At 38.7% G+C, this 11,641-nt stretch overlaps 1 protein-coding gene across 1 annotated transcript; it reads left to right on the top strand.

Moving 5' to 3' along the window:
• Nucleotides 1–701: 701 nt before the first annotated feature.
• On the top strand, nucleotides 702–6,147 carry COMMD8 (COMM domain containing 8). The gene is made up of 5 exons (XM_018068845.2): nucleotides 702–794; nucleotides 1,364–1,519; nucleotides 2,488–2,640; nucleotides 4,422–4,577; nucleotides 5,667–6,147. The coding sequence occupies exons 2-5, from the start codon at nucleotides 1,451–1,453 to the stop codon at nucleotides 5,685–5,687; spliced, it is 399 nt and encodes a 132-aa protein (XP_017924334.2). The 5' UTR covers nucleotides 702–794; nucleotides 1,364–1,450; the 3' UTR covers nucleotides 5,688–6,147.
• The last annotated feature ends 5,494 nt before the right edge of the window (nucleotides 6,148–11,641 follow it).

Raw genomic sequence — 11,641 nt, 5'->3', positions numbered from 1 at the left:
GCAAACTGACTTAACCAGCCTGTTTTTTTTCATAGACCTTATATCCGCCAGTACAGACTTGTAGCTGCTTTTGTATTCTTACAGCCCAGTTGTTTGACTGTAAATTAGCCCAGTGATTTCAGGGAAATAAGGTCTGCCTGCTCTGTGCAGTTTTCTGTCTTCCTTGGGATTTGAATTCTTACAGGTTTTCTCATACAAGTGCTCGGGGCAATTTTGCTTCTTTGCATTCGCATTCAATCAATTCAAGGCACGGAAAGGTCGTTGCTAATGCTAAAACCTGTTCCATAAACCTCCTCCATGGTCTGGTTAGCACTGAACTCCCACTTTGGCAAAGCATAAAAAAGTGAGCTGTTCATGGAAAACACTACAGCAGCACGAACTTCTGTAGTTAGTGTTTCTCTTAACTTCCTCAATTTAATTTAGTATCACAGATGATGTAGTGCCTGTCGCAAGCCTTGAGTTTCCTCTCGCGCCACAAGTTGGAAAGTTAATCTGTTAAGAGTCAAAAAGCAAACAGGCAGAATGCAAATATAGTTAAAGTGTTATTGCATATAAGAGGTCGTAAAATCTGGAAGGTCTCGGTGCTCAGGGTCTGACGAAGGGTCGCACACAGAGCACCGCTTCCCACTCCAATCGCGCCGTGCACTGCCGGGACTGGGACTCGAACCGGTGACGAGAGGGCGGGTGTTTGCCTGTGCGCATGCGTACCGCCGCCATGACGGTCACGTGGCCGGCGGGGGGGTTTTGGAGATGCTGCAGCGCTGGAGAAGCTCCCGGCGGGACGGGCCCCCGAGGTGGGTTCTCCGCGGCCCCGGGCGGGGAGGGCGGTGTTCGCCGCGGGAAAGCCCAGGTGCCGCTCCCCGGCACCTGTAAGCGAGGCCGGGCCCGCCGGCGGCGCGGGGCCGCGGAGCGGGACCGCCCCCTCCCACCAGGCCGCGGTGGTGGAGGACGGTGGTTTGGGAGACCAGAGATGCCCACAGGCTTCGAAATCAGCACTTGGAGCTGTGCTGTGCAACCTGGCCATCCCGGTGCAGAGGTGACTGAGGTGCCTTTGGCGTGGCAACTCCGCTGCTCAGCGGTGCTGTGTAGTTGTGCATGCCAGTTACATCCACATTCAGGGGGAATCTGAATCGTGCTGTGATTTCTGTGGCCGAACTTCGTGAATTGACTTTAGGGCAGAAGGGGGGACAGTTCGCATTCAGGGACTACCTCTTAAAGACTTTCTAGAATGCTGCATTCGGGAAGCACTGAGGGAGTACCTAGTGGATGGAAGGGTGATAACTGAATTGCTTGATCAGTCTCATAGTTGGTAGATTAACTGTGATAGAATTATATTCTCAAGTTATGTATCACATTGTTTCAGTTCCTTCATAAAGTAGTTGACGGCATATGTGGCCGTGCATATCCTCGATACCAAGATTATGGCACCATTTGGAGCTTGTCAGAGTGGATGGAGGTTTTAGAAGAAACAATGGCCTATTTCAAAACTGCAGTTGGCAAAAACATATCTGATGAAGAGGTAAGGGTTCATCACTGGTTGGCTTTTGACTTTGAGAGACCATTCTGGAGTGATTAGTTTTGCAGTCTGTTTAGTTCTAGAATATTTTTATAGTGTAGCATTTGAATAGTAGTGGATTAAGCAGCATTTAGAAATACACTGCTAAGACTTTTAAAACAAAAAGTGAAATTGATACTGATTTTTGGATATTTGTTAAAATACTGGTTTAATCACTCAAATTCGTATTTTGAGTACCACCAAATTAAATCTGTTTAATTTAAAATATATACCTGTAAATAATACTGTTTTCTAGCAACAGAACCAATTTACACTCATTTGGCTTTCTTTGTTCGTTAGTACTGCATTAAAGTGGTTTAAAATGTTGACTATGTGTAAATAATTTGGTTTTTTAAATCTGACAGTGAGGACCATGTGGTGCAGGGACTACAATTCAGGGTATTCCAGTATGTACGAACTTTGCAAAAACTTGTTCCGTTATTAGAAATCTTAATTCTTACTTTTTGCATATGCCTCCCATTTTGACTGCCTGCTAGTAGCCAGGTCGAAAGCACATGTGTAGCCATAGGAAGTCCGTACATCGGTATGGCTGTTTCAGCTGAGCTAATGTATTTGGCCTGCACTCTGATGCTGAGAAACTTTTAGAGCGAAACCTGAGTTATTTGTGTGTGTGATTTTGTTTTGATTTTAGGGTAGCATCTAAGAAGGCCGATAAAACCTGCATTCACTGTCATCTTTTAATTTAAGTGAGAAGAACGTTATTTTTTTTTTTATATCTTGTTGTGGTAAGCATTGACTCTTAACTATCAAACACAGAGAGCAGCCACTAAAGGCAGCGTAAGAAAGATGGGGCTGTGCAGTCCAGTGTAAGAGCTGTCAACTTGGATATCTAGAGCGCAGCTATTGCAGGTGATACATGTTATTTCTGTCGTTCATAATTTAAGCAATCACGGTTTTTATTATTTTTGTAGGCTGCTCAGCAGATAAGTGAGTTAAATTCAGACTACCAAGAAGCAATCACAAAATGTCTGAAGGGTAGAAAGGAAGAGATCAGGAATGCCCTAGTGGAAAGCGTAAATGGAATCTCTTCTGCCCAGCTGCAGGATTTTGACTGGCAGTTAAAGGTGAGAGTTGCCTTAATGTTGTTTGAAAAAAATGTTCTACAACACAGAAGTAACTATTGATATAGTCCCCCTAGGCCTGTCCCCTCTGGAGTATGGTTCAATTTCTATAAGTATGAGAAAAGCTCATTAGTGAGCTTTTCTCATACTTACACATCAAAGACTTGCCAGAAATTTGTATAAACTGCAAAAGTAATTTTTTCATTTGTTTTATTTTGGTTTTGCCCTCCTTTCTTTTAAAGCTGCAATATCTCTCTCTTTCCTAAAGGGACACATTAGGTGCTATTCAGGAACACCTGAAAGTTTTGTATGCTTTTATGATTTTGGGTCCTGAATAAAGTGTATTTTGACTCAAAGGAAGAAAAAATATTTACTTAATTTTAAGATTAGCTGAGTGATTCAGGATGATTTTTCCTAACTTTTTAAAAATTTTTAGTTTTTGCAATAAACAGTAATTAGTTTGAAATAATTTATGTTTAGACTTACTATTTTTGTGGTAAACCAATGATAATGGTGTTGCCTAAAGTAGGATGGTGCTGAAGACAGCTGGTTTAAATTAAGCTCTATCAAATACTTTAAAAAATTACTTGTACTGTTTATATTTTTAGTTAGTCCATGAGAACTGTTAAATGGAGTTGTAGAGCTGTTGAATAGTTTTCCATGTTAACAAGTGTTAAATAGTTTTGGCAGCAAACAGCCTTGGAAATCAAAGAGTAATGCCCAAAACAGACAAGTTTTTGCAGGAGCCAATATGGCATGCTTTGGATGAACTGTTACTGGGGTTGATCTCTTACTAACTGCATTTACTGCTGACAGAAATACAAACTGGATTTATGTGAATTCTTGGGATTTTTTTATGACTTGTTTTAATTTTTTCTTCTGAAGGATTTTTTGAGTTTCTTTCTATTTTGCAATGCAAATTTCTGGTACATGTCTGAACTACTATATTCATTTTTCTTAAAACCACTTTTTTTTCCCCCTTGAGCTGATTATGATTTTTTTTGCTTGCCATGATTGAACTCTACCAAAGACATTGTGTCTTCTCTGCTGTATCACATTCTGTTCTCTAAATAGATAAGATAGTATCTTATACTACCTTATAGTATATATAGTGTATATATATGTACTATAAGATAGTATCTATTATATATAGGCCTATAGTATTATCAACTGATCTTTGTTTTTAATACACTTTAAAAACCTTATCTGTGCTAGAGTAGGTATAATAGGAAAAAAAAAAGCAGGCACGATTGGTATATAGTCCTCTTCATCAGTGTTTGTCAAATAGGATCTCTGACAAACAGTGTTTAATCAGCTGTAGAGAGTGTTGAAAAACACATGAAAGTGCCCTCTTTCTCCTAACTGCCCCATTCTGTATGGCCCTTCTTGTTGAAAACCAAAACAATTTGAGTATGGTGATTTCAGAATTCATATACTTCATTAAAGAGCCATGATGAAATGTATCCTTTCTTTTTACCTATATTATCAAAATGTCTCAGCCCAGTAATTTTAACAAATTGTTTTTGAGAAGCGTATTGCTGTGAAGAGGGTTTTTTAGTATTCCAATATATTGTTGGTATTAACAAACAAACAAAAATCCCAATAACAAGGAGGAGGAAAAAAAATCCAAACTGCTGAAATGACTTGTGAGAAGTTAATTTTGTTATGCTGATATTTGTTCTGGTAGCACAAATTGAATTTAAAGTGCAGATGTGTTATTATGAAAGACTAAAAACTTACTGGCTCCACCTTACACTTTATTGTTGTTTTGTCAATCTGCATAGCTTGCTCTCTCCAGTGATAAGATCTCCATGCTGCAAATGCCACTCCTCAATCTTGATTTGGATGTGAGAGAAAATGGTGAAATTAAGCCAATTTCTATAGAGATGAACAAGGAAGAGCTGCAGAACCTAATAAATGCACTGGAAGCTGCTAATAAGGTAGCTTTTACTGATATAATTGTTTGTTCCCGACTTCTCATGTACTGAGTTTATTTTAAGCAAAATTCGCAGAATCGCAGAATAGTTTGGGTTGGAAGGGACCAATGAAGGTTGTCTTGTCTGACCTCCCTGCAGTGAAACAGGGACATTGTCGACTAGATGCAGGGCTGGGGCATCCACCACCTCTCTGGGCAATCTGTTCCAGTGTTTCACCACCTCCACTGTAAAAAATTTCTTCCTAATATCTAGTCTAAATCTACCTTCTTTTAGTTTAATACCATCACCCCTTTCCTGTTCTGAAAGATTAGCAAGAATTCTAGTGTTCCCTCAGCTTCGTAAATTGTCAGTGTCTGGGTGTGCATACGGGACAATTTTTTGGTTCATAGTGAGTCCTTTAATTTCTATGACATAGTAAATCAGGAAGAAAGTTACAAAGATTCCAATGCAGTTACCCAAGAAGAAAATTTCAAGTGAAACAATTAAGTTTCACTTGAACTGATCTGTGACACTGGAGAATCTCAGATTTCTTAATAGGAAAGACTAAGGAAAATGAGGATTTGAAGAAAATAGTGTTCTAATGAAATTACAGCCCTTAACAGCTTTCAAAGCTTGCTTTCTTCTGCATTTGCTTTCCTACTAAACTACATAGTAGCTTGTCATGAGCTCTGCACTATGCAAACAAGGATTTTTCGATGCCAGATTTAAATCCCCACAAGGTAGGGGATGTTATCATCTCCTAATTTAGTTTTATGTGCGCAGAAGGAGGAATCCACTTCAGAAATGATCCCTGATCTCTGCTTTGTGCAGAAGGAATCTCACTGGACCTGGGCATTGCTATTCTACTTTGTGACTACAGGCAGCTGAGGAATGGATTGCGTGCAGGAAAGGGTAAAGAAAGTTATTGGAAATGATAGTTGTGTGAGGTTGTAAAAGAGAGCTGAGAGAGGGATAGTGTGCTTTTCAGAGCGAAGACATGGTTATTCAGTTGCATATTACACTGAAACAGAAAGCAAAAAGCTATATTTCATAGACTGGTTAAGTTTTGATCTTATCCAACTTTAATCTCATTCCTTTCCTTTTTTTTTGAAGGTTGTCCTACAACTGAAATGATGGAATTCAGATCATCAACAGTATCTGCTAGTGATGGCTCCCCAGTTGATTTGGGGGAAAAAAATGTATTCTCTGCAAAGCGAGAAGTTGTTGGTGCTGTAGAATACTAAAGTGAGAAGGCTGTTATGACTTATGACCAAATAAACTACTAATCCTTTGATAAAAGTAGTAAAATCTTGTATCTGTTTGATCAAAAATATGAAAATCCAATGTACAGTTGCTTTTAGTACTGAAGATTTATAGACCTTTGGAAAAGAATCACTTATGACATGTGCCATATTTGTTTTGGTTAAACTTTGACGGTGACCACGCAGGTGCCTAGTAAAACTAAGGCATCTTGCTTGCATGCTGTGTTACCTTATCTGAAGTGCCATGATAATAACATGAGAGAGTATTTGTAGCATTAATATATTTATATTGTAAATATGGAAAATAAAGACCTGCTTTTGTGTGTGAATAATTGCAGTAATTTTTTTCTTGATTTACTAGTCACTAAACTCAATCTTTCTATATGCTGGGGAAAATCACCTTAAAAACAAAACCACTGTAGAACCACAGAATAGTTGAGGTAGGAAGTGAGCTCTGAGGGTCATCTTGCCCAACTTCGCTGCTCAAGCAGGGTCATCTAGAACAGGCTGTGCAGGACTGTGTCCAGATGACTTTTGATTGTTTTCCAAGGATGGAGACATCAGAACCTCTCTAGGCATCCTGTTCAGTGCTCAGAAGTTGTGGAAAAAGCACTGGATCTTTATTCAGAGTAAAGTGTGGCATTTTAGCTTTGTTTTTGTATCTTAGTTGATGGCATTTCACTTAATGTTTTGAAAAAGGGGCACAGTGCTGGAGAGGAACTGACCTATGTAGACGGTGAAAAAGATATTTGGAGCTTACCTAATACAGCAGGTAAATCCTGCTCTAAATTTTCCTGAAACCAGATGGAGTTTGGATTGTAGTTACAAAAGTTAGAAGCCATAATACCAGAGAGGGATACACCAGAAAATCTTATACTTTCTACTATTTGTTAAACCATTTTTCCATATATAAAGAGCAAAATATCTGTAATGCTGACATAAATGCTAATGTGTGGTTCTCATCATGTGTGTCTATACTAGGCATGTTTTGTATATATAAAAAAAGCAAAGTATTTATGACCTACTTTCTTTGTGGTTTCAAAACTGAAGACCCTTCTTGAGTTTCTTCCACTATATTTTGTTGTGCTGTAGGTTTTCATGTAAGCAAAGTTTAAAATAATACATTCATACAAGGAATTGGACTTCAGAGTACTGGTCTGAGGAGGAGGAGGACAAGAAACTCTCTTGTAGAAAGGCTCCTATGAAAAGGACTTTAATAGGCTTCATGAATAGGAAACCTAAATACATATATAACTAGGATAGAAGTTTTGTGGGTCAGAAAACATTTTTGAAAATGTGTATCTGTGTAAAATATATTGTTTCCCTTTTATTTGGTACTGGTACATTTAGTCAGGTGTACATGTTCAGTCCCAGCAACTGAAGAAAGATCAGAAATGTGGAGAAGTGGATAAAGAATTGTAAAGATGAGAGACTGAAAAATGCATCTTACAGTGAAGGGACTGCAATCTCTAACAGATACAGCTTGATCATAGTCTTGAATTTCCATACACAACAAATTTGATAATGGATCAGATAACAGAAAAAGACTTTGTATAAGTGGTACGAAATTCAAGCTAAAAAATCAGATTGGAATTGATAATTGCTTAGCTTTTCTAGAAATCTGAAAAGAGTTACTGCAGGTTGTCCAGTAGCCTGTTCAGGAGCATGCTATTTTTTAATTGTGAGTGTAAGGAATAAATTTGTCATGTCTATTTCTTTTTTTATAGGCGTATTTGTATTGACTCCACTTTTTCCTTTCTTCTAGATCTAGTTGCTTCACAGGAGAATATGGCCTTATGTGTTTAAATGCTTCATGGATTGTATGATGCATACTGAAGCTGTAACTCTGCTTTAGCTTTCCTATGATAGGCGTATGTTGCTAAAAGGCTTTTGTAGAGAAAAGAGGCTTTATTTTTTGGTAACTGATTTTTATTGTTGCCATGCTGTTTTTATCATTTAGGATGGAAGGACTGAAAACTACTTTTATTTACAGTAGCAGAACCAATAAACAGCCATTTATTTCATACAAGTGTACACTATCAAGTTTGGGATGTCGTTTGGATAGAAGACACTTATTTGTGTGCTGATCCACTGACACAATTTATAGATGTAGCAGATACTTAGAAAGTCTGTACTTTGAAGAATATTAAGGTGGTTATTTAAAACTTATTCTGTAGTATGTTGCTGAAGAGAATTTTGTGTTGCTACCTCTTAGTTTTCAGAGATCAACTTTTCAAAAATGCAGTAAGTTCATCAAAATAGTTGTGTTTTCTCAATAATAAAAGGCCACAAATAATAACTTCCATTTTCACGTTCAACTAGCGAAACTTGTATTGCAAAATCTGCCACATTGCTCACTGATAGAAAGCAATTTTTAAAAATGTAGATGGTACTTTAAATATTTCTGACTTTTTCTTAGTGGTAAAGTTTACATAGTTTCATTTTAAATTCTATAGCAAGTTATGTAATGATGGCTTTACAATTAAGGGTATGGGGTGGTCATTTAGTCGTTAGTATTGTCCTATATTTGTCCTGTCCTTTACTGCAGCACTGAACAGAAAAGACTGAAAAATAATTTTTCAATGATTTTTTGCTTTAAAAAGAAGACAAGTTTCTGTTACGATGTGACAAGACTAAATATGCAATTATATGCTTTTTTTGTAGGTGTTAGACTTTATTGAAAATCTCAGTATTTTTTAATATAATGATAAAAGTTATGTTTCTAATAGGGGACATAACAACACTGTATGACTGGCTAGAGAGGGAGAGGAGCACCAGTTGACGAGCAGTTGAGAACTAGCAGCTAAAACATGATGATCGTGGAATTGCATTTGAATGTGTGGAATTGCATCCTGACCTTACATCACTAAAGAGAAATGAACTGTACTCATAAGGCACAAAATGACCTCCAGTAGGTGACCAGGAACAGGACTAAAGAGAATGGAGAAGAGAGCTTGCTGCTCTGTACTTTGTACCATCTATCAGAAAATGTTTTTTTTTCTGTCTTTGCTCAGAGAATTAGTTACTTCTGGAACAAGCAAGGTCTCCAGTTGTGACAGATAAGGCATTTGTGGAGACTGTACCAGGCCACATTGATGCAAAAAGCTAGAGATTTCACAAACCCCGTTATACGGGTGTCAGCTTCAACATACACTTCAAGGAACGCAGGTAGACCCAAGCAGGTAGCAAACAGGACAAATGTACGCATCTAAGACAAGCTCGTGGCCAGGAGCGCCTCTGTCAAGTGTGCCCAGCCATGCTCCCTTCCCTCCTGAAGAATAGGAGGACAGGTAAAGAAGTTGGCATCACATTTCCACACAGAAGTTTTCATAAAGTGTGGAGCATGGCCATGCACGTCACAGCCCCTGGAGAGAACTAGATGTTGGGACCAGAGCTAAATAAAGTAACAAAAGCTGAGGAGAGCTTGTGGTGTGAGGAGTGTCATTCACAAAGACTAAGGCTGTGACTAAGGGGGAATTGGGAAAATCTTCTGAAGGCATAAGAAGGCTTAGGCCAAAGGTGCAGGAGTTTAAAGAGACCCCATTAGATTAAATAATTTTTAATTTTGTCTTTACTTATCTGCTCACTTTGCCCATATCTGTATTTTCCTATGTTCTTTCAGGCCTAAGGTCTTTCTAATTGACTGCAGTGCATGGAGTAGCTTTGGTGCTTGCACATTACACCACGCTAACTTGTAAAGATTGTTCCCAGGAGATGCTTCCCCTTCGTCCTGTTTTCAGGGACACGGGTTCATATTCTCCCAATGCTTACCCTGCAGAGCAGCTCACTTCTGGGTCCTGCAGTCATATGGCCAAAAAAATCCCAACCAACCATCATGAGCATGTTTAAGAAATCTCTGTGGTTTTGCAGGTACTGTGTACAGACCTCCTAAGTATGTAATTTACACCAAAAACAAAACTTTGCACATGTGAGTGGTGGGTTAACGTGAGCCTTGTCCTCTGCTCTAAGCTAGCTGCTTTGTTGAAACTTGTAGGAATGTCGTATCTCATAGGTCCTTACTGTTCTGTTATCTTTCGGTTGAAATTACGAATGGATTCGTATATTATTGAGACACTCCCAGGTGGGCACACAAATATACACACTCAGGGACAATACAGCTCAAGTCCTTGGGAAACTGAACCAAAAAGGACTTCCAGTTCAAATTGAATGAGAGCTGCACAAACTGTAATGGGATTTAGCTGAAACATAATTAGCAATAGGACCTACTTATGCTGATCTTGAAGGCTGGTTCCTAGGGGCAAGGAAATTAACTACTGAAGGACAACTGTGAGGGAGCTTAGCATTACAGCTTATTCACCTTTATTGTGCAAATCCAGCCGAATTACTCCAGCCTATTGATGGGAAGAGATTGTTTCTTTTGTACTCACTAATTTCTAGCTCCAGATGGCAATGTACCTGGGTAACCCATAAACAGACTCATTTTCCATCCTATGCCTCTAACAACTACTGCATTCTCCTTGCTGCCAAGCTATTGCTCTCAAGTGAGAAGTGTTTTCTTCTGCTTTTTTTTCTAGAAGTTGTTGTACCTACAGTTAGTGGCTCTTGCCTCTGTATGTGGTGGAGTCACTAATCTCTGCTGCCAAACTTTGCACCAAGAGCTGGCAGGGGTTTCCTGGCTCAAGATCATGGCTTCCTGCTCTCCGTGCAGACAGGCCTTAGTGGGTGCAACTCAAAATGGGCTGCAGGGCTGGGATTTGTATCAGTGGCATATGTTAAAGGTCTCCTGGTGCATAAGGGTGGACCTTCCTATTTTGGAACATGATGTTCTTAAGGAGTTTTGTATTTGCACTGCTCATTTTGTTAATGGCTTTTACTCTGCTCCATACTTTTTTTATCCCCTTGGAGTTGTAAAATGTAACTGCTTTTAATCCATGTGCCTGTCATCTGTTGTGTGAAGTAGACGTGTATGTAGATGTTAAAAGCCTACAAGAAAAAATGCTGAAGACCATTAAAGCTGATCCTTGCTCTTGTAATCAAAGATAAAGGATCCTTTTTTTTTTAACCCAAAGTCTTGTCTTGTTTCAATGTCATATTGGGTGTTAGTTCTTCCTGAATATTCACTGCAACTGAAAGGAGAGGTTCTAATGTCTCTGCAGCACTTGAACAGCCAGGTTAAATTACTATCCTATGGTCTATCTGTGATTATTTTTAGGAAATCAGGTAATGTAAAAATATAGGTCACTGGCAGTTGTTATTCATAGAGTCTATTACACTACAAGTCTGCAGAATTTATTACTTTCTAGAATTTAGTTTTGTATATAACCACAAAGTGGGCAAATTCACTGGTTTGTGAACTTATTCCGTTTGCAAAGTCTGGTGCCAGTTCACTGAATTCAAAACTGTTTGTTTGGAATGGACAGTACATATGGCCCTACTGCTGTCTCCCTCCTGGGGCCATTTTTTCAGTTATGGAAAGTTCACTTTTCTTATTTCCATATGTTCTCTGTATTATTTATTTTACAATACCAAAATAATATAGTTAGTTGCCACTCAAATATTCTTATCTAAACACTGCTTAAATTTGACTAAAAAATTAATCAAATTGTCCCATGTGGAATTCTTGTTTAAAAAATATTTGGAGTTGTTTCAGGGTGGGGATAGGTGTACAAGTTGTAGCCTACTCAGAAGAACCATTTGACTGAATTAATATTTGTCCTGAATCACCTCAAGCTGTACCCAGTGACTGATTAATCTGATAAAATTGTGCAACTCTTTAGTAGACTGGAGGTTAAAGGTTGTATGAGAGGAGAGAAGACATCTGAGGAGACCACCACTGTGCTCCATTGAACTCGGGATGAGGTTGGG

Source organism: Manacus vitellinus, unplaced genomic scaffold, assembly GCF_001715985.3.
Source record: "Manacus vitellinus isolate BGI_N305 unplaced genomic scaffold, ASM171598v3 scaffold_0_pilon, whole genome shotgun sequence".
Classification (NCBI taxonomy): Eukaryota; Metazoa; Chordata; class Aves; order Passeriformes; family Pipridae; genus Manacus; species Manacus vitellinus.
This window is presented reverse-complemented; position numbering and strand designations above follow the sequence as displayed.

Bases quoted from the DNA above. Each gene is read 5' to 3' on its own strand.
- COMMD8 (XM_018068845.2), top strand. From the start codon at position 1,451: ATGGAGGTTTTAGAAGAAACAATGGCCTATTTCAAAACTGCAGTTGGC. The intron at 2,641-4,421 runs GTGAGAGTTGCC...CAATCTGCATAG, and splicing joins ATTTTGACTGGCAGTTAAAG to CTTGCTCTCTCCAGTGATAA. The intron at 4,578-5,666 runs GTAGCTTTTACT...TTTTTTTTGAAG, and splicing joins CACTGGAAGCTGCTAATAAG to GTTGTCCTACAACTGAAATG.